The sequence below is a fragment of the Xenopus laevis genome, chromosome 3L, assembly GCF_017654675.1.
Source record: "Xenopus laevis strain J_2021 chromosome 3L, Xenopus_laevis_v10.1, whole genome shotgun sequence".
Lineage (NCBI taxonomy): Eukaryota > Metazoa > Chordata > Amphibia > Anura > Pipidae > Xenopus > Xenopus laevis.
In genome coordinates this window covers 9706339-9729016 of record NC_054375.1, presented here as the reverse complement: position 1 = coordinate 9729016, position 22678 = coordinate 9706339, and the positions used below count along the sequence as shown (strand labels likewise).

The window sequence follows — 22678 nt, the reverse complement described above, 5'->3', positions numbered from 1 at the left end:
TAGATACCTCTGAAAGACCATCATGAAGGCCAATTAGGGGAAAATGTGGTTTAAGTGTCTGTTTGATGTCCTAGATACCACTGAAAGATCATCTTGAAGGCCATTGGGGCCAGTTAGGGTGAGATTTGGGAAGAATGCCCAGGATACAAAATTACCTTGATGGTTCGTTAGGTTAGAATTTGGGGTCTAATGTTTGAAACCATGGCTGATAGACATTGATACTTCCTACATGTGGAACTTTGTTATGAAATAAAGGGGGGGCTGAACAAAAGCTGGACCTCCTACTACAGGATCTATCTTTTATCTCCCTCTCTCTATCTGTCTGTATCCACCAATTCACCAGTCTACTTCTATCTATGCATCTCATATGATCTCTCTCTCTCAATGTATCTGTCTCAATCTCTCCATATACAATTCATTGATGTCCTTTAAGTTATATAAATATTTGACCAAAGGATAATAACAAAGATAATTCTAACCCATCTCTTGAACGTTCTGTACACCCAAAGTCTGGCCAGCGGCACCCAAGGTCATTGCTGTGAAGGTGGCAATTGTCACGGGGGCCTATCGGCTCTCAGCGGGGGAAGTCCGGACCTAGGGAGGAAACTTCTGTTAAAGTCCTAATATTTGGCTGTACAGAAGGGTTCAAGGATAACGTAGTGCAAGATCCAGGGAATAGTTTCAAAAGGGCTGGCGGCAATAATCAAAGTCCAGGCAAGGGTCAAAAATCCACATAATCAACAATGCACAGGAAATAGGAACAATCCAGGAATGAAGTAACCAAATCCTACTATCGGGCACTGAACCCGTTTGCGCGCCCGACACTAATCACGTGTCTGCCGCCGGCGTCACTAAGGCTGGCCATCGTTGTCGCACTGGCGGCTATGGGTGCAGGTCATATTGGACGGCCGGCGCTGTAGAGGAGCGGGTGCACCATCGGGCTCTCCTGACAGCAATACCTTCTCAGTGGGAGGCCATAAGTACCCACTTCTCTCTCTCCGGCAAGCCCTATCTCTAAACCCCCTTTTGCTCTCGCTCGGCTGATTGCTTTCCATTAAGGGTGACAAGTTTTTATTTGTTGCGGTTCCTCTTTATGCTGCATTAGCTTTGCTTTGCATAATAATCCCCCCTTTTCTTTCCTTCCGAGAGCCCTGAGCAGGGTGCAAAACACCACCTACTTCTCTGCCATACAGGTGTGGGACCCGTTATCCAGAAAGCTTGGGACCTTGCATTTTCCGGATAATGGACCTTTCTGTAATTTGGATCTTCATACCTTAATTCTACTAGAAAATCATATAAACATTAAATAAACCCAATAGGCTGGGTTTGCTTCCAATAAGGATTAATGAAATCTTAGTTGGGATCAAGTACAAGCTATGGTTTTATTTTTTACTGAGAAAAATTAATCCATTTATAAAAATTTTGATTATTTGGATAAAATGGAGTCTATGGGAGACGGCCTTTACATAATCGGAGCTTTCTGGATAATGGGTTTCTGGATAACGGATCCCATACGGGTACCAACTGCATCCTGTATTGCATACTTTATTTGCACCAGTACCTGTTCATTCAATTCAGTCCCTGCCCCTCTGAGCTTACAATCTATTTACCCTACCGCAGACACCCAAACAAAGAAGTTGTTTCACCCCAATGCAGGTAAATAATCTCTCCTGCTGTTATTCTGCCTTTATACAACATTATAGGGGTGAAGGGGTCCCGTCCGCAGAACATTGTAAGATTACACAATAAGCCACAGAGTAAGCTCTCCGTGTGGATTTGCTCTGAGTTGTACTTTGCTATTATTGGTGGAGGGGGAGCCAAGATCAGAGTGCTGAGAAATATTTGGAGCAATATAAAACTCCCTACAGTTAGTAGGACAAATAGTTGGTATGGGGTGTATAAAAAAAAAATACAAACAGGTTGCACCCCTTATGCTCAGGTCAATGTGCTGTAGAATAGAGCCCGACATGAATACAATGTTCCCTGTGTTTGGCAATACTGTACTCATGTGAGGCATGGGGTTGGGCACAGAACGTTGGCATCACCCCAACCTTGAGATTTCAAGGTGGTTCAAGGTGCTGGGGAGCCCAGGTAGGGAGCTGTGTTCTGCACCATAAAGAGCAAAGAATGGCAAGTCTTTAGGGCACCTGCACCCATGAGATTAGCAGGGGCTGAGTCAGGAGCTTGTACTTTGTCTGCCTGTGAATATACTGGTATATATATACATATCCCATTGGATTGTGCCTTTAATGCACCTCCAGGTCCTGATGCTTCGTGCATTATAGTTAATGATCCAGAATTATTGATCAGATGTTGTTTCCTATCTCACCCAGTTTTCAATTGAACACAAAATGGAGCCCAGGCTAAGTGCCCTGCAGTTTGTGGAATCAGCACCAGGGGGCACTGGTACGACCCACAGCATTTCATGATTAGAAAGCAGGAGAAATTAGACCATGCCCCTAATTGCCCCCATCATGCCCACAAACTGACCCAAACCCAACCCACTTTCCAGTTTTCTCCACCCCTTTTGGGGCGTAAAAATTCAGCACCGTCCAATCGAAATCAGGAAAACTGGTAGAACTGTTAATACACAGTATTCTCCCCCTCGTACTGCAGTCTCAACACATCTGTACTCTCCACCCGTTCTGTACTCTCCCCTCATACAGTACTCTCCCCTCATATTGCACTCTCCCCTCATACAGTCCTCTTCGCTCATTCAGTCCTCTTCACTCATTCAGTACTCTCCCCTCATACAGTACTCTCCCCTCATACAGTACTCTCCCCTCATACAGTACTCTCCCCTCATACAGTACTCTTCGCTCATTCAGTACTCTCCCCTCATCTATACTCTTCCATCATACATTACTCTCCACTCAAACACATCAGGCAGGGTTGCCAGGTCTAAATTTTAAACCACCAGCCTGGCAGCCCTGACGTTGGCATTTGAATTCTCGCACACACGGTAAACACACAATATCCTACACTTTATTATAAAGAATAGGTGGGATACAGCAGAAACATGGGAGTTAGTCAGGAATGGGACAACCCCGTTACCTGAAGCCCCAATGCTCCCTCGGATGATGTCAGTTGAATATCGATAGTGATGTCAGAGTGTTGGACACAGATAAAAACAAAAAAAAGCAGCAGTGCAGGGGAACAAATTACTAGAAGTGAATGGGGAGTTGTTGATGCTTTTCTGTGACCGGTGTGGGATCAATACTAGTCAGTTTTATTTGCTGCCCTCGTGCAATTACTCCCGCACGTATAACACCCATGAACTGACCTTAACCCAAGTGCAACTCACAACTAATAAGATGCAGAAAATAAAGCTACGAAGCTCTGAGCTTATAATTCCTTCCCACAGGCCCATTCCCTCTGATTCATTCAAATATTCTTTAGCCTCCTGCCCACGCACAGCCCCAACTCTGATCCCATCAACTTAATAAGAAAAAAAAATATGATTAAAATAAATAATGAAGGCCAATTGAAAAGTTGCTTAGAATCGCCCATTCTATAAAATACGAAAAGTTAACTTTAAGGTGAACCACCTCTTTAATATAGTGGCCCCACCCTGGGGTAGAGTCCTGCGCGGAAACAATTTTTGAAACCCAGACCTGTAACCCACACCCACATTTTTACCTACCTGACCCGCAACTGACTGATCTGCAAACTGATCCGCGACACGCTGACCACCATAAAGCAGGAAGTGCCGTTGCTGGAAACGGGAAGTGATGTCATCATTAGTGGGCTAGGAAGAAAAAAGAAAAAAAACGTTTAAAGGAGCATGACAAGGTCATTATTTGCAGCTTTTAGTTATATAGCTTTTTATTCAGCAGCTCTCCAGTTTGCAATGTTAACAGCTATCTGGTTGCTAGGGTGCAACTGACCCTACCAACCAAGTGGTGGTTTCAATGAGAAACTGGAATATGAGCTGGAGATACCAAAATAGAAGATCAGTAATAAATACCAATGACAACAAAATTAATCTCTTAAAAACACAGCCCCTAGTACAACAGTTTACGGGCTACCTGGGGACTACTCTGTGACCCCTATTTGAAAGCCAGGTCAGAAGAAATTAAAATAAAAACTGAAGAATGAACACAGTAGCAGTTCCATGTATAAATAGTCCCAGAAATCATTGCAGGATGGCACAGGGGCAATTTCATGTATAAATACCACCATTATGTGTAACTTTAGCCAGTGTACATGACAATGATGTCCATCCTGCGGCCCTCCAGTTGTTACAGGGCTTCAAACACAGAAGTAGAAGTACTGGAAGAAGGAGGGCTGCAGGTTGGACATTACTAAGGGCTTCCACATACCAGGTAGCAAGAAGCCCATCAGTAGCCACCACTGCACTGTCTATGACTGCACCCCTGTCATCCCAGCACCGCTCTCAACTAAAAGACTATTCAGCTCAGCATCTGGTGCCCCTACTGGTTCTGCACTTCTCCGACCCCTAAGTATCATCTCCCTCCACGGCACAGGGACAGCTGCTCCCTTTCCAGGGTCAGGTACTGACACCTGCCGCCTGCTAAGTGCTGCCATTAAATACAGAGAAGCCAGAAACGGCAGCAGCAGAAAGTTGCACTTGGTGCCCCATCGCGAGAGTCCATGGATCCTCCCGAAACTGAGTAAAGGCACCAGCACACGGGGTCAGCTCATGTCATACCTGGGGGAAGAAACTTCTCCTTAGTTTTGCCTCGCTCCAAAACCCACCGCCCCAGAGCAATGATACATGGGGAGAGAGACTCTACTCGGTTGCATTATTAGTAATTTTACACTTGCAGTGGAAATCCTGTGCCGGTGCTGGAGGAGAGAAGAGAAGCAGAGAGGTCCGCACTTCACCCACAAGTTTTTCTGTTGTTGCTGCACTTGTCAGGCTGCAGCCAGAGTGAGAATGAACAGACGTACTTGCAAACACACCGTGACGTGATTGGAGCAGCACTGCCATACCGCCAGCGGCCTTGAGGGGGTTCTGCCACTGGGCTTCCTCCTGTCTCCATCTGCTTCCGGCTTCCTCCTTCTTGCGCTCTCCTCTGCCCCCTACCTATCAAGAAATCTCCTGTGCAGGCCTGACGCTGAGGAGGGGCAAAAAATAGATTAATAAAGTTTAAATAAAAAAGAATTATCAGGCTGCCAGTGGGCCCCGAAAAGCAGTGGGCCCTGGGCAGATTCCCCTTTTGCCCTGATATTAAAGTGGCCCTGGACAAGGTCAGTGGGTAGTTCATGCCAACGGCACAATCACCTGGTTATCAACTTGTCCATTAAATGGGCTGTTCAACTGTCAGTTAGCTTTTAGTATGTTATAGAATGGCCAATTCTACGCAACTTTTCAATTGGTCTTCATTATTTAATTTATATTGTTTTGTTATTTACCCTTTTTTTCTGATTCTTTCCAGTTTTCAAATGGAGGTCACTGTCCCCATCTAAAAACAAATGCTCCGTAAAGCTACAAATGATCTATTATTGCTCTTTTTTATTATTCCTCTTTCTATTCAGCCCCTCCCTTATTCATATCCCAGTGTCTTATTCAAATAAGTGAATGGTTGCTAGGGTAATTTGGACCCTACCAACCAGATTTTGGAAAAAGCTGCTGAACAATTTAAAAACCACAAATAAAAAATGAAAACCAATGGCAAATTGTCTCAGAATATCCCTCTCAACATCATACTAACAGTTAACTCAAAGTGAACAACCCCTTTAAGTTAACTGTTAGTATGATATATTGGTTTTCACTTTTTATTATTTGTGGTTTTAGAGTCATTTAGCTTTTTATTCAGCAGCGCTCCAGTTTGCAGTTTCCACAATCTGGTTGCTAGGGTCCAAATTACCCTAGCAACCATGCATTGATTGGATTAAGAGACCGGAATATGAATAGGAGAGGCCTGGATAGAAAGAGGAGTAATAAAAAGTAGCAATAACAATTACTGAGCATTTTGTTTTTAGATGGGGTCAGTGACCCCCCACATTTGATATCTGGAAAGCATCACAAGAAGGCAAATAAATAAAAACTTTAAAAAAAGAAATAATGAAGACCAATTGAAAAGTTGCTTAGAATTGTTTGTTCTATAACATACTAAACGTTTACATGAAGGTGAACCACCACTTTAATATGAAGGCCCCACCTTACGGTAGAGTACCCGCACCCACACCCACATTTTTACCTACCTGACCCGCAACTGCCTGATCTGCAAACTGATCCGCGACACGCTGACCAACATAAAGCAGGAAGTGCTGTTGCTGGAAATGGGAAGTGATGTCATCAGAATTGCTCTAGGCAGAGAAAAAACATTTTTAAAAACTTTAAAAAAAAAGGAATAAAACTTTTCAAGATCCACAACTTGACCTGCAAACCCTCAGACCACCAACCTGCATCTGAAAGGCCTTACTACAACCTACAGGTTCGCTGCTTTTTTGGGGGGTACCCAACACCCTGCAGGGCTCTACCCTGGGGTACTCAGACTCTTAGGACTGCCCTGCCTGGGAGCACATGGAAAATGGCACCAATCAGCTCTCCAACACTTGGATGCTCCATTGGGGTAACAGATTAGGAGACTGGTATATTTTTCGCAATTTTAAAAACAAACATGAAATCATAAGTGTAGGGCTCAGGCCAAGAGCACCCGGCCACGTGGATTGAACGGTGAGCGACTATAGAACCCAAAGGCCTAATTATAGTTGGATTGGTGGGAGTTTAATAGACAAAGAGGATATAGCCGCTACGGGTGCTGGATATATGTATATATAATTTGTGTGCTATGAACAACAGCAGCAGCACTGATTGGAACCCTGGCTGATGAATGAATGGATCCAACAGACTCAATAGGCCACACATACAAAGCAATGCTCAGTGTACTTAATAGGCTGTGTATGTACTGCACATCTAATTAGAAATAAATGCCATATAAACCTCACTCATCAAAATGGGAAACTTGCCCTTTAAGAGCAGGGAACAGAGGTGACTTCACCCGGGCGTTGTGACAGTTGGTTCAGTCCGTTGGTTGGCCCTGTGGTGAGAGGTAAGTGGACTTTCCCTCTGGGAGACTTCTTGTCAAAAAACTTTATTTTAGTGCAAAAAGAGGCAGGAATTAGGGCAATGTTTTCCCCCCAGACTAGTGGGTGTTGCGCCTCCCACTGATTTTAGTGAATTTGAAGGTTTTTCCCCTAAAATGTGCTTGGGAGGAGCCTTTAATCTTAGTGCTGGTTGGGAGACACAGACCAGGATTTGTCAGTTACACAGGACTGTCGCAAATATTCACATTTATTAATGAAGGGAACATTTGGGGACCCCTGTACCTCACCATAAGCTGCTTCATTTGTGTTCCCAGTACTGACAGGCTCCTTCGAGATTTGCCCCTCTGCCCCCTGGTATCTGCCCCCAGCCCTGCTCTTATGTACCAACATTGTAGCTAAATACATGTTCCCTTTATCCAAGTCTGGAACTAGGGGTGGGAAGCAGAGGCACGTGCCATGGGGACAGTAGGGGGTGATAGTAAATGAGTGGGGGACATACAGCAGGTCCCAGAGAAGAGAGGTGACTTTACCCATAGGGATTTGACAGTTGGTTTAGTTCGTTGGTTGGCTCTGGGTTAAGTGTATATTCTCTCCAAGACATTTTTTTGCCAAATATCCCTTATATTAGTGAAAAATGAGATAGTTGGTGACCCCCAGTCTGTAACTAGGGGTGGGAAGCAGAGGCACGTGCCATGGGGACAGTAGGGGGTGATAGTAAATGAGTGGGGGGGACATACAGCAGGTCCCATAGAAGAGAGGTGACTTTACCCATAGGGATTTGACAGTTGGTTTAGTCCGTTGGTTGGCTCTGGGTTAAGTGTATATTCCCTCTGGGGTTATTTGACAAATAACATTTACTACAATAAAGAAAAAGGGCACAGGACCTGACAAAGCTCAAGTTTAGGGGACAATAGATCTCTGCCTTCCTCTGTATTATATAGGAAATATTACGCACTAAATTCATTAACTTGCCTTTTTATTCTCTTTTCTATACAGATTGCTACAGAGCTTTTCCTGCTTTTTTTGGACTGTGATTGTGCTGTTACACCTGCCTGATAACACCTGGGTTTATTTTTGGCTTCTCCATTGTTCAGTCACATCCATCTTCATCTGAACAGTGTAAGAGAGAGCCAGGGGTTCCTTAGGGAGACCCCCTTGGGGTGCCCCGGCCTTGTGCCGCCCCCAATTTATTTTTTTAACATCGGAGAATCTTCTTGAAGAGGTAAATCTTGCAAATTCAACTGATTCAGCAGATGATTTCTTCTTCAGCAAATCTGCCCTAAATTCACTTGAGGGGGGTCCCACGTGGCTTTGTGCATATGAGCCCATACGGTTACTGTATATGGGATTTATAAGAAGCCAATCCATCGCTATCAGCAGCATTAATAATACAAATAGGGGAATATACAGAAGGAAATAATTGCCTTTAAGTTTACTTTTAGTATGTTATAGGATGGCTAACTCTTAGCAACTTTTCAATTGGTCTAAATTAAAGTTTTTTTTATATAGCTGCTGAATAAAAAGCTAAATAACTCAAAAACCACAAATTATAAAAAATGAAACCCAAGTACAAATTTTCAGAATATCACTCTCTACATCATACTAAACGTTTATTTAAAGGTGAACAAACCCTGTAACCGTGACTTCATTTTGCCTGATTGTGTCCATTTGTCCCTTTAGGTGTCGACGATGGAGGAGATAACGATCAAGACATCTCTCCTGGTAATGCCTCAGTGTAAAATAAATCCTCTCTCATCTGAACTGCTGTTTCCCTTTCACTCTTCTATAAAAGGGGAAGGAAACCTAGTTGGCGCAAAAACCCTCCCCCCCTCCCGTGTGTTGCCCATCCTCCCTCCTCCCCCCTGGCCTACCCGTCCCGCTGGGTAAATGCCCCTAACTTGTTACTTACCCTTCTGAGCAGGTCCAGTCCAGGGAGTTCACAGACGACATCTTCTTCCACGCGATCTTCCTGCTTTGACCTGCGCATGCGCAGTAGGAGCATTTCGCCGGTACGATCTACTGCGCATGCGCCAAAAGTACTTTGTGACTTTCGGTGCATGTGCAGTAGATCCGTACCGGCGAAATGCTCCTACTGCGCAAGCGCCAAAACGCCGTTCACAGCAGGAAGAAGATCACGTGGAAGAAGATGTCGTCTGTGAACTCCCTGGACTGGACCTGCGCAGAAGGGTAAGTAACAAGTTAGGGGCATTTGCCCAGCGGGACGGGTAGGCCAGGGGAGGGTGGGCAACACACGGGAGGGGGGGGAGGGTTTTTGCACCATCTAGGTTTCCTTCCCCTTTAAGCAGCTGTCTGTCTGTCTGTCTGCACTGCTTCCTTTTATACATACAGGTGGGAGCTGCCATACCATTTTCCTCTGTGCGGGTAGAACTGACATCCATGAAAAACAACCACTACATTTATTTCCTTTTTTCAGAATAAAATCTCCTTATTCCTGCAATATTTGCCCCATAGAAACCCCAAACCCTTTTCTGTCTCTATTCTCCTCAGATCCAGACTGACTGTGAGCAGCATTTAGAGCCATTTAGTATTCTGTCCCTAATGCTCTTTCCTTTCACTTACAGCCGCTGTACGTCGTCCTGGAGGACTTCAGGGAGGAAGACACCGACTTTAAGGCCCTTGCCTCTTATTACGGTAAAATCCTATTTTATTTATCAGTTCCTACGTTTTATTATACGTGAATTCCTTTCCCCCTTTAGCTCAGTATTTAACATAAATGTGTTTTTCCCACAGAACATCACTACCGGGTCTACTATGGCAAGAACGTCGTCCTGTAAGTAAAACATAAATGCTCTTATTACATGTTGGGAATCATTTGCTATTGCCCCAGGGGTAAGTGCAAGGGCAATAAGGCTGGAAAATGTTTTTATTAACGCTCAGTGATATTTTTCTTTTTCAGAGAGGACTTTATTCTTCGATATTTCAGCGACCCGAGGACGACGCACAGAGACAACATTTATGAGTACTGGGTGTTGATCCATTATCTGGTATGTAATGCAGAATAGATGTCTAGATAAATAGAGAATAAATGATATTAGATTGCCAGCTCTTGTGTAACGCTGCTACTTTCTTTATGTTACAGGAAGTGCTCGAGAGGGAGTGTGTCGCCCTCTACAGTGAGGAGTTGCTGCCTCCTGTAAGTGTCACTATTATTATAGGAGAGGTTATTATTCACTGTGTGTCTCTATAATAATTATATTATTAACATTGACTCTCTCCTTCCACAGGAAGCATCATCGGAACACTGGAGATGGGGGCAGCATTTCGAGTATCTGCGGCTGCAGAATGTAAGTTCCCCCATCACATGGGAATCCCACACCCTCACTGCCCTCAGCGTATAAAGGTACTATTAGCAGCACATATACAGACATAATCATAACTGTCTCCTTTCTTTCCCCTTTGCTCCTATCCTTGTGCCTCCCCTGCACCCGCAGACTATCCAATGGCACCTTCACCAGCTTGCCATGACGCTCTGGGAGAGGGAGCAGAAGCTGCAGGAGGCTGCTGGGTATGTATTTTGCACTAAACACTTTCAATTACGCTTACTGCCACTTTACAATAATGACAATAATGACATTTATTTCCCTTCAAATCTAGTGAGGAACAAAATGCAAGTCCTGCAGCTGAGGGAGAGGAGGAAGGAGCTCATGCAGTGGAGGAGGAGAAGGAAGAGGGAGCTCCTGGAGTACAACAAGCTCCTGCAGCAGAGGAGGAAGAGCAGAGAGAAGAGGGAGCTCCTGGAGAACAAGCTCCTGCTGCGGAGGAGAGAGAAGATGGAGCTCCTGGAGAAGAACAAGCTCCTGCAGTGGAGGAGGAAGAGCAGAGAGAAGAGGGAGCTCCTGGACAACAGCAAGGTCCTGCTGCTGCAGAGGAGGAGAGAGAAGAGCGAGCTCCTGGACAACAGCAAGCTCCTGCTGCTGCTGAGGAGGAGGAGAGAGAGGAGGGAGCCCCTGGGGAACAACCAGCTCCTGCACCGGAGGAGGAGAGAGAAGAGGGAGGCCCTGGGGAAGAACAAGCTCCAGCACCGGAGGAGGAAAGAGAAGAGGAAGTAGCAAAAGAACGAGCTCCAGAGGTGGAAGAGACCTTCGAAGATCCTCCGGTGGTAGAAAGGCCGACCCTCCGAAAACGGGTCAAGAAGGCCATAATGAAGAGGCTCCGCAGGGTTTGGGTAATGTATCAATTTACTGACAATTACCCTTCTTCTAGAGATACCTCATGTTGTCCAATGCAGCTCCACCTTACTTCCTGCTCTTCTGAGCATTTTCAATCAGAACAATAGAAAGGAAGTCATACACCCTGTCTGTTGAGCCCGCAGGCTGATCACTTTGAGGGCGCACCCCATAGACCAATGTTTGGCTGCCTTTAGGGTGTAAGAGGTTGCTGACAGGGATCTAAGTCTGCAGATAAAGTGTTGATTGTATAGTAGGCCAATAACAGGGGAGGCAGGTAACTCTTACAGGGCTGCTGGACATCTGGCTTAGATATCCACCTTTGGAAATGGGTTGCCACTGGCTAATGGACTGGCACCAGCTGATCAAAGAGTATAAAAGAATAAATGGCAGAGGCTCAGACTGAGATTCATAAGAGGCCCTGACATTCCATGTGTAGAGAGACCCAAACAGTCCCCAAAGGCCCAAAAATAGTGCGCTCTTAAAGCAACACTGAGCCTTTTATATCATAAAGAAACAAGTGTTTGTCTTTATTCTTATCTTAACATTTTCTAAATCTTTTCTTTTCAGCATTCCACCCAAAGACTCACCTGCTGCCGCCGACCCACCACCACGGCCTGAATCCTTTCCTTCCAACCTACCTATCCCGAGAGCGTATGTCTGTGTGTGTCTGTCTGTTATGTACAGGAGGGAGAGTGGGGGTTATGTACAGGAGGGAGAGTAGGGGGTTATGTACAGGAGGGAGAGTGGGGGGTTGTGTATAGGAGGGAGAGTGGGGGTTGTGTATAGGAGTGAGAGTGGGGGGTTGTGTACAGGAGGGAGAGTGGGGGTTATGTATAGGAGGGAGAGTAGGGGGTTGAGTATAGGAGTGAGAGTGGGGGGTTGTGTACAGGAGGGAGAGTGGGGGTTATGTATAGGAGGGAGAGTAGGGGGTTATGTACAGGAGGCAAACTAGGAGGTTGTGTATTGGAGGGAGAGAAGGAGGTTGTGTACAGGAGGGAGAGTAGGGGGTTATGTACAGGAGGGAGAGTAGGGGGTTGTGTACAGGAGGGAGAGTAGGGGGTTATGTACAGGAGGGAGAGTGGGGGTTATGTACAGGAGGGAGAGTAGGGATTTGTGTACAGGAAGGAGAGTGGGAGTTGTGTACAGGAGGGAGAGTGGGGGGTTGAGTATAGGAGGGAGAGTAGGGGGTTGAGTATAGGAGGGGGAGTGGGGATTATGTACAGAAGGGAGAGTGGGGGTTGTGTATAGGAGGGAGAGTAGGGGGTTGTGTATAGGAGGGAAAGTAGGGGGGTTATGTATAGGAGGGAGAGTGGGGGTTGTGTATAGGAGAAGGTTGAGGGGGGTGTATAGGTGAGGGGTGAATAGGAGGTAGGGGTGTATAGGTAGGGGGCGGGGGGCGTCTAGCCATGATCCAGGGTGTAGAACCGACTGCCGTTTCTAGGAGTCAGGAAGGAATTTTTACCTTCAGTGCAGATTGGCCCCCATAGCACTCTAGGGTTTTTCTCCTTCCTCTGGATCATCCACTGTTAGGGAGGCCCAAATATAAATTGCCTATTAATTGTAATAAATCCTGTGCTCACCGCCAGGTTTCTCCATAAATATGTCTCTGTGTTTTTCTTTAATCCCTATGGTGAATATTGAGGGAAGGGGCTCCTGTGCCTCGTTCTACTAAAGATGACTGAGCGGTTGTGTGAGGGTAAAACTGGGTGGTGGTGCTGATACAGGGGTTTAGTTGAAGAAGGGAATGGGTTAATATCTCTGCAGGGTTAATTGATTAATATGTACATGACGGGGCTGAAAGACATAGGGACACATACTGATCTCTAATGATTGGAGGGAACTAGAATATTGCTTTACTCCATAGGCCACAATGTAACAGCATTTCCATTCAAGTCCAAGGCCCCTTTCTTAACACTGGAATTCCATCCACTTCCCACCAGCCTATTGTCACTATACCAGACATTTAGTATATGAAGGAGCTTGATATTGGCCAATGACTAAGCTGCATTTGTTTTTGGGTACCACTTTCTCCAGGTTATGAGACGTCCTTTTGGGGTGGGGGGTTCCTGCTAAAGCGATTGAGTTAAAAACATTGGTGGCCTGGGGCCCTAAGAGTTAAAAACATTGGTGGTCTGGGGATCTAACAGTTAAAAACAATGGTGGCCTGGGGCCCTAAGATTTAAAAACATTGGTGGCCTGGGGCCCTAAGAATTAAAAACATTGGTGGCCTGGGGCCTAAGAGTTGTAAGTGGAACTGAGATGAAATCCTGGAGAAACGCACAGAAACCATTAAATGGAAAGTAAAAGATTCTTTAAAAAAGTGCAAAAAAAAACTGATAAAAGAAAGAGGAAAGAAGACAAGTGAAAAAGGGAAAGAAGAAAATATTTAGTGGAGTATAAAAACAAATTGGCCAACAGGAGCAGTTTGAGCAGGAACAGCGAGGCTTTAGCACAAGTCGATAGATGAAGGGAAGAAAATAAAGGGGCAGGTAACAAGCGGAGAGGCTTCTGTGTTTGTCATTTAAAGGTGGGACTTGTCTCCGTGGCTTTGTGCAATCCTTCCTGAGAGGCTGCAACACACACATACATTTCTGGATTCTTATCTGCTGCTTGTCACATGAATTAAACATACAGTAGCACAAAACTATTTACTGCCGGCGGAGCAGAGCCGGGGAACCTCGGGCAGATACACTAATCTCTCAAAAAGTACCCTCACCCTCCTGTTATCCCAACAAAGGGGCCTCGGAACCCCTCGTAAGTTCATGCGAATCACCTGCTTATCCACTCGTCCATTAAAGGGGTTGTTCAGCTTTCACTTACCTTTTAGTAGGTTATAGAATGGTGAATTCTACGCAACTTTTCAATTGGTCTTCATTATTTACTTTTTATTTTTTTATTTACCTTTTTTTCTGATTCTTTACAGTTTTCTGATTCTTTTACAGTCACTGACCCCATCTAAAAACAAGTGCTCCGTAAAGCTACAAATGATCTATTATTGCTCTTTCTAATCACTCCTCTTTATATTCGGGCCTCCCTTATTCATATCGCAGGCTCTTATTCAAATAAATGAATGGTTGCTATGGTAATTTGGACCAAAGCAACCAGATATTGGAAACTGCAAACTGGAGAGCTGCTGAAATGCTTTGATTTGAATAAGAGGCTGGAGTATGAAAGGCAGAGGCTTAAATAGAAAGATGAGTAATAGAAAGTAGCAATAAAAATTATTTGTAGCCTTACTGAGCATTGGTTTTAGAGGGAGTCAGTGACCCCCATTTGAAATCTGGAAAAAGTCAGAAGAGGGCAAATATTAAACGAAGACCAAAAGTTGCTTAGAATCGGCCATTCTATATAATACTAAAATGAACTTAAAGGTGAACCATCCCTTTAATATAATGGCCCCACCCTGGGGTAGAGTCCTGCGTGGAAACAATTTTTGAAACCCGGACCTGTAACCCACACCCACATTTTTACCTACCTGACCCGCAACTGCCTGATCTGCAAACTGATCCGCGACACGCTGACCACCATAAAGCAGGAAGTGCCGTTGCTGGAAACGGGAAGTGATGTCATCATTAGTGGGCTAGGAAGAAAGAAAGAAAAAAAACGTTTAAAGGAGCATGACAAGGTCATTATTTGCAGCTTTTAGTTATATAGCTTTTTATTCAGCAGCTCTCCAGTTTGCAATGTTAACAGCTATCTGGTTGCTAGGGTGCAACTGACCCTACCAACCAAGTGGTGGTTTCAATGAGAAACTGGAATATGAGCTGGAGATACCAAAATAGAAGATCAGTAATAAATACCAATGACAACAAAATTAATCTCTTAAAAACACAGCCCCTAGTACAACAGTTTACGGGCTACCTGGGGACTACTCTGTGACCCCTATTTGAAAGCCAGGTCAGAAGAAATTAAAATAAAAACTGAAGAATGAACACAGTAGCAGTTCCATGTATAAATAGTCCCAGAAATCATTGCAGGATGGCACAGGGGCAATTTCATGTATAAATACCACCATTATGTGTAACTTTAGCCAGTGTACATGACAATGATGTCCATCCTGCGGCCCTCCAGTTGTTACAGGGCTTCAAACACAGAAGTAGAAGTACTGGAAGAAGGAGGGCTGCAGGTTGGACATTACTAAGGGCTTCCACATACCAGGTAGCAAGAAGCCCATCAGTAGCCACCACTGCACTGTCTATGACTGCACCCCTGTCATCCCAGCACCGCTCTCAACTAAAAGACTATTCAGCTCAGCATCTGGTGCCCCTACTGGTTCTGCACTTCTCCGACCCCTAAGTATCATCTCCCTCCACGGCACAGGGACAGCTGCTCCCTTTCCAGGGTCAGGTACTGACACCTGCCGCCTGCTAAGTGCTGCCATTAAATACAGAGAAGCCAGAAACGGCAGCAGCAGAAAGTTGCACTTGGTGCCCCATCGCGAGAGTCCATGGATCCTCCCGAAACTGAGTAAAGGCACCAGCACACGGGGTCAGCTCATGTCATACCTGGGGGAAGAAACTTCTCCTTAGTTTTGCCTCGCTCCAAAACCCACCGCCCCAGAGCAATGATACATGGGGAGAGAGACTCTACTCGGTTGCATTATTAGTAATTTTACACTTGCAGTGGAAATCCTGTGCCGGTGCTGGAGGAGAGAAGAGAAGCAGAGAGGTCCGCACTTCACCCACAAGTTTTTCTGTTGTTGCTGCACTTGTCAGGCTGCAGCCAGAGTGAGAATGAACAGACGTACTTGCAAACACACCGTGACGTGATTGGAGCAGCACTGCCATACCGCCAGCGGCCTTGAGGGGGTTCTGCCACTGGGCTTCCTCCTGTCTCCATCTGCTTCCGGCTTCCTCCTTCTTGCGCTCTCCTCTGCCCCCTACCTATCAAGAAATCTCCTGTGCAGGCCTGACGCTGAGGAGGGGCAAAAAATAGATTAATAAAGTTTAAATAAAAAAGAATTATCAGGCTGCCAGTGGGCCCCGAAAAGCAGTGGGCCCTGGGCAGATTCCCCTTTTGCCCTGATATTAAAGTGGCCCTGGACAAGGTCAGTGGGTAGTTCATGCCAACGGCACAATCACCTGGTTATCAACTTGTCCATTAAATGGGCTGTTCAACTGTCAGTTAGCTTTTAGTATGTTATAGAATGGCCAATTCTACGCAACTTTTCAATTGGTCTTCATTATTTAATTTATATTGTTTTGTTATTTACCCTTTTTTTCTGATTCTTTCCAGTTTTCAAATGGAGGTCACTGTCCCCATCTAAAAACAAATGCTCCGTAAAGCTACAAATGATCTATTATTGCTCTTTTTTATTATTCCTCTTTCTATTCAGCCCCTCCCTTATTCATATCCCAGTGTCTTATTCAAATAAGTGAATGGTTGCTAGGGTAATTTGGACCCTACCAACCAGATTTTGGAAAAAGCTGCTGAACAATTTAAAAACCACAAATAAAAAATGAAAACCAATGGCAAATTGTCTCAGAATATCCCTCTCAACATCATACTAACAGTTAACTCAAAGTGAACAACCCCTTTAAGTTAACTGTTAGTATGATATATTGGTTTTCACTTTTTATTATTTGTGGTTTTAGAGTCATTTAGCTTTTTATTCAGCAGCGCTCCAGTTTGCAGTTTCCACAATCTGGTTGCTAGGGTCCAAATTACCCTAGCAACCATGCATTGATTGGATTAAGAGACCGGAATATGAATAGGAGAGGCCTGGATAGAAAGAGGAGTAATAAAAAGTAGCAATAACAATTACTGAGCATTTTGTTTTTAGATGGGGTCAGTGACCCCCCACATTTGATATCTGGAAAGCATCACAAGAAGGCAAATAAATAAAAACTTTAAAAAAAGAAATAATGAAGACCAATTGAAAAGTTGCTTAGAATTGTTTGTTCTATAACATACTAAACGTTTACATGAAGGTGAACCACCACTTTAATATGAAGGCCCCACCTTACGGTAGAGTACCCGCACCCACACCCACATTTTTACCTACCTGACCCGCAACTGCCTGATCTGCAAACTGATCCGCGACACGCTGACCAACATAAAGCAGGAAGTGCTGTTGCTGGAAATGGGAAGTGATGTCATCAGAATTGCTCTAGGCAGAGAAAAAACATTTTTAAAAACTTTAAAAAAAAAGGAATAAAACTTTTCAAGATCCACAACTTGACCTGCAAACCCTCAGACCACCAACCTGCATCTGAAAGGCCTTACTACAACCTACAGGTTCGCTGCTTTTTTGGGGGGTACCCAACACCCTGCAGGGCTCTACCCTGGGGTACTCAGACTCTTAGGACTGCCCTGCCTGGGAGCACATGGAAAATGGCACCAATCAGCTCTCCAACACTTGGATGCTCCATTGGGGTAACAGATTAGGAGACTGGTATATTTTTCGCAATTTTAAAAACAAACATGAAATCATAAGTGTAGGGCTCAGGCCAAGAGCACCCGGCCACGTGGATTGAACGGTGAGCGACTATAGAACCCAAAGGCCTAATTATAGTTGGATTGGTGGGAGTTTAATAGACAAAGAGGATATAGCCGCTACGGGTGCTGGATATATGTATATATAATTTGTGTGCTATGAACAACAGCAGCAGCACTGATTGGAACCCTGGCTGATGAATGAATGGATCCAACAGACTCAATAGGCCACACATACAAAGCAATGCTCAGTGTACTTAATAGGCTGTGTATGTACTGCACATCTAATTAGAAATAAATGCCATATAAACCTCACTCATCAAAATGGGAAACTTGCCCTTTAAGAGCAGGGAACAGAGGTGACTTCACCCGGGCGTTGTGACAGTTGGTTCAGTCCGTTGGTTGGCCCTGTGGTGAGAGGTAAGTGGACTTTCCCTCTGGGAGACTTCTTGTCAAAAAACTTTATTTTAGTGCAAAAAGAGGCAGGAATTAGGGCAATGTTTTCCCCCCAGACTAGTGGGTGTTGCGCCTCCCACTGATTTTAGTGAATTTGAAGGTTTTTCCCCTAAAATGTGCTTGGGAGGAGCCTTTAATCTTAGTGCTGGTTGGGAGACACAGACCAGGATTTGTCAGTTACACAGGACTGTCGCAAATATTCACATTTATTAATGAAGGGAACATTTGGGGACCCCTGTACCTCACCATAAGCTGCTTCATTTGTGTTCCCAGTACTGACAGGCTCCTTCGAGATTTGCCCCTCTGCCCCCTGGTATCTGCCCCCAGCCCTGCTCTTATGTACCAACATTGTAGCTAAATACATGTTCCCTTTATCCAAGTCTGGAACTAGGGGTGGGAAGCAGAGGCACGTGCCATGGGGACAGTAGGGGGTGATAGTAAATGAGTGGGGGACATACAGCAGGTCCCAGAGAAGAGAGGTGACTTTACCCATAGGGATTTGACAGTTGGTTTAGTTCGTTGGTTGGCTCTGGGTTAAGTGTATATTCTCTCCAAGACATTTTTTTGCCAAATATCCCTTATATTAGTGAAAAATGAGATAGTTGGTGACCCCCAGTCTGTAACTAGGGGTGGGAAGCAGAGGCACGTGCCATGGGGACAGTAGGGGGTGATAGTAAATGAGTGGGGGGGACATACAGCAGGTCCCATAGAAGAGAGGTGACTTTACCCATAGGGATTTGACAGTTGGTTTAGTCCGTTGGTTGGCTCTGGGTTAAGTGTATATTCCCTCTGGGGTTATTTGACAAATAACATTTACTACAATAAAGAAAAAGGGCACAGGACCTGACAAAGCTCAAGTTTAGGGGACAATAGATCTCTGCCTTCCTCTGTATTATATAGGAAATATTACGCACTAAATTCATTAACTTGCCTTTTTATTCTCTTTTCTATACAGATTGCTACAGAGCTTTTCCTGCTTTTTTTGGACTGTGATTGTGCTGTTACACCTGCCTGATAACACCTGGGTTTATTTTTGGCTTCTCCATTGTTCAGTCACATCCATCTTCATCTGAACAGTGTAAGAGAGAGCCAGGGGTTCCTTAGGGAGACCCCCTTGGGGTGCCCCGGCCTTGTGCCGCCCCCAATTTATTTTTTTAACATCGGAGAATCTTCTTGAAGAGGTAAATCTTGCAAATTCAACTGATTCAGCAGATGATTTCTTCTTCAGCAAATCTGCCCTAAATTCACTTGAGGGGGGTCCCACGTGGCTTTGTGCATATGAGCCCATACGGTTACTGTATATGGGATTTATAAGAAGCCAATCCATCGCTATCAGCAGCATTAATAATACAAATAGGGGAATATACAGAAGGAAATAATTGCCTTTAAGTTTACTTTTAGTATGTTATAGGATGGCTAACTCTTAGCAACTTTTCAATTGGTCTAAATTAAAGTTTTTTTTATATAGCTGCTGAATAAAAAGCTAAATAACTCAAAAACCACAAATTATAAAAAATGAAACCCAAGTACAAATTTTCAGAATATCACTCTCTACATCATACTAAACGTTTATTTAAAGGTGAACAAACCCTGTAACCGTGACTTCATTTTGCCTGATTGTGTCCATTTGTCCCTTTAGGTGTCGACGATGGAGGAGATAACGATCAAGACATCTCTCCTGGTAATGCCTCAGTGTAAAATAAATCCTCTCTCATCTGAACTGCTGTTTCCCTTTCACTCTTCTATAAAAGGGGAAGGAAACCTAGTTGGCGCAAAAACCCTCCCCCCCTCCCGTGTGTTGCCCATCCTCCCTCCTCCCCCCTGGCCTACCCGTCCCGCTGGGTAAATGCCCCTAACTTGTTACTTACCCTTCTGAGCAGGTCCAGTCCAGGGAGTTCACAGACGACATCTTCTTCCACGCGATCTTCCTGCTTTGACCTGCGCATGCGCAGTAGGAGCATTTCGCCGGTACGATCTACTGCGCATGCGCCAAAAGTACTTTGTGACTTTCGGTGCATGTGCAGTAGATCCGTACCGGCGAAATGCTCCTACTGCGCAAGCGCCAAAACGCCGTTCACAGCAGGAAGAAGATCACGTGGAAGAAGATGTCGTCTGTGAACTCCCTGGACTGGACCTGCGCAGAAGGGTAAGTAACAAGTTAGGGGCATTTGCCCAGCGGGACGGGTAGGCCAGGGGAGGGTGGGCAACACACGGGAGGGGGGGAGGGTTTTTGCACCATCTAGGTTTCCTTCCCCTTTAAGCAGCTGTCTGTCTGTCTGTCTGCACTGCTTCCTTTTATACATACAGGTGGGAGCTGCCATACCATTTTCCTCTGTGCGGGTAGAACTGACATCCATGAAAAACAACCACTACATTTATTTCCTTTTTTCAGAATAAAATCTCCTTATTCCTGCAATATTTGCCCCATAGAAACCCCAAACCCTTTTCTGTCTCTATTCTCCTCAGATCCAGACTGACTGTGAGCAGCATTTAGAGCCATTTAGTATTCTGTCCCTAATGCTCTTTCCTTTCACTTACAGCCGCTGTACGTCGTCCTGGAGGACTTCAGGGAGGAAGACACCGACTTTAAGGCCCTTGCCTCTTATTACGGTAAAATCCTATTTTATTTATCAGTTCCTACGTTTTATTATACGTGAATTCCTTTCCCCCTTTAGCTCAGTATTTAACATAAATGTGTTTTTCCCACAGAACATCACTACCGGGTCTACTATGGCAAGAACGTCGTCCTGTAAGTAAAACATAAATGCTCTTATTACATGTTGGGAATCATTTGCTATTGCCCCAGGGGTAAGTGCAAGGGCAATAAGGCTGGAAAATGTTTTTATTAACGCTCAGTGATATTTTTCTTTTTCAGAGAGGACTTTATTCTTCGATATTTCAGCGACCCGAGGACGACGCACAGAGACAACATTTATGAGTACTGGGTGTTGATCCATTATCTGGTATGTAATGCAGAATAGATGTCTAGATAAATAGAGAATAAATGATATTAGATTGCCAGCTCTTGTGTAACGCTGCTACTTTCTTTATGTTACAGGAAGTGCTCGAGAGGGAGTGTGTCGCCCTCTACAGTGAGGAGTTGCTGCCTCCTGTAAGTGTCACTATTATTATAGGAGAGGTTATTATTCACTGTGTGTCTCTATAATAATTATATTATTAACATTGACTCTCTCCTTCCACAGGAAGCATCATCGGAACACTGGAGATGGGGGCAGCATTTCGAGTATCTGCGGCTGCAGAATGTAAGTTCCCCCATCACATGGGAATCCCACACCCTCACTGCCCTCAGCGTATAAAGGTACTATTAGCAGCACATATACAGACATAATCATAACTGTCTCCTTTCTTTCCCCTTTGCTCCTATCCTTGTGCCTCCCCTGCACCCGCAGACTATCCAATGGCACCTTCACCAGCTTGCCATGACGCTCTGGGAGAGGGAGCAGAAGCTGCAGGAGGCTGCTGGGTATGTATTTTGCACTAAACACTTTCAATTACGCTTACTGCCACTTTACAATAATGACAATAATGACATTTATTTCCCTTCAAATCTAGTGAGGAACAAAATGCAAGTCCTGCAGCTGAGGGAGAGGAGGAAGGAGCTCATGCAGTGGAGGAGGAGAAGGAAGAGGGAGCTCCTGGAGTACAACAAGCTCCTGCAGCAGAGGAGGAAGAGCAGAGAGAAGAGGGAGCTCCTGGAGAACAAGCTCCTGCTGCGGAGGAGAGAGAAGATGGAGCTCTGGAGAAGAACAAGCTCCTGCAGTGGAGGAGGAAGAGCAGAGAGAAGAGGGAGCTCCTGGACAACAGCAAGGTCCTGCTGCTGCAGAGGAGGAGAGAGAAGAGCGAGCTCCTGGACAACAGCAAGCTCCTGCTGCTGCTGAGGAGGAGGAGAAGGAGGAGGGAGCCCCTGGGGAACAACCAGCTCTGCACCGGAGGAGGAGAGAGAAGAGGGAGGCCCTGGGGAAGAACAAGCTCCAGCACCGGAGGAGGAAAGAGAAGAGAAGTAGCAAAAGAACGAAGCTCCAGAGGTGAAAGAGACCTCGAAGCATCTCCGGTGGTAGAAAAAGTTCCGAACCTACGAAAACGGTCAAGAAGGCCATAATGAAGAGGCTCCGCAGGTTTGGGTAATGTATCAATTTACTGACATATTACCCTTCTCTAGAGATTACCTCATGTTGTCCAATGCAGCTCCACCTTACTTCATGCTCTTACTGAGCATTTTCAATCAGAACAATAGAAAGGAAGTCATACACCCCTGTCTGTTTGAAGCCCCGCAGGCTGATCACTTTGAGGGGCGCACCCCATAGACCAATGTTTGCTGCCTTTAGGGTGTAAGAGGTTTGCTGACAGGGATTAAGTCTGCAGATAAGTGTTGATTGTATAGTAGGCCAAATAACAGGGGAGGCAGGTAACTCTTACAGGGCTGCTTGGACATCTGGCTTAGATTATCCACCTTTTGGAAATGGGTTGCAATGGGCTAATGAACTGGCCCAGCTGATCAAGAGTATAAAAGAATAAAATGGCAAGGTCAGACTGAAGAATTCATCAGAGGCCCTGACATC

The 22678-nt window shown here is 45.0% G+C and overlaps 4 protein-coding genes across 6 annotated transcripts in view; 2 read left to right on the top strand and 2 right to left on the bottom strand.

Annotated features, from left to right (window-relative positions):
- The window catches only part of LOC121393056, a 1743327-nt gene that overhangs the window by 1466678 nt on the left and 253971 nt on the right, over positions 1-22678 (bottom strand). The gene's annotated exons all lie outside the window — the stretch shown is intronic.
- The window catches only part of LOC121400993, an 840200-nt gene that overhangs the window by 750267 nt on the left and 67255 nt on the right, over positions 1-22678 (bottom strand). The window lies entirely within an intron of this gene.
- LOC121400983 (caldesmon-like) lies at positions 7775-11954 on the top strand. The gene is made up of 10 exons (XM_041585350.1): positions 7775-8239; positions 8698-8739; positions 9600-9669; positions 9769-9808; positions 9935-10022; positions 10118-10171; positions 10263-10322; positions 10470-10543; positions 10633-11203; positions 11775-11954. Exons 2-10 carry the CDS (start codon positions 8707-8709, stop codon positions 11823-11825), a joined length of 1041 nt encoding a protein of 346 aa, XP_041441284.1. The 5' UTR covers positions 7775-8239; positions 8698-8706; the 3' UTR covers positions 11826-11954.
- On the top strand, positions 18815-22218 carry LOC121401142 (cyclic nucleotide-gated cation channel beta-1-like). The gene is made up of 9 exons (XM_041585488.1): positions 18815-19279; positions 19738-19779; positions 20639-20708; positions 20808-20847; positions 20974-21061; positions 21157-21210; positions 21302-21361; positions 21509-21582; positions 21672-22218. The coding sequence occupies exons 2-9, from the start codon at positions 19747-19749 to the stop codon at positions 22216-22218; spliced, it is 966 nt and encodes a 321-aa protein (XP_041441422.1). The 5' UTR covers positions 18815-19279; positions 19738-19746.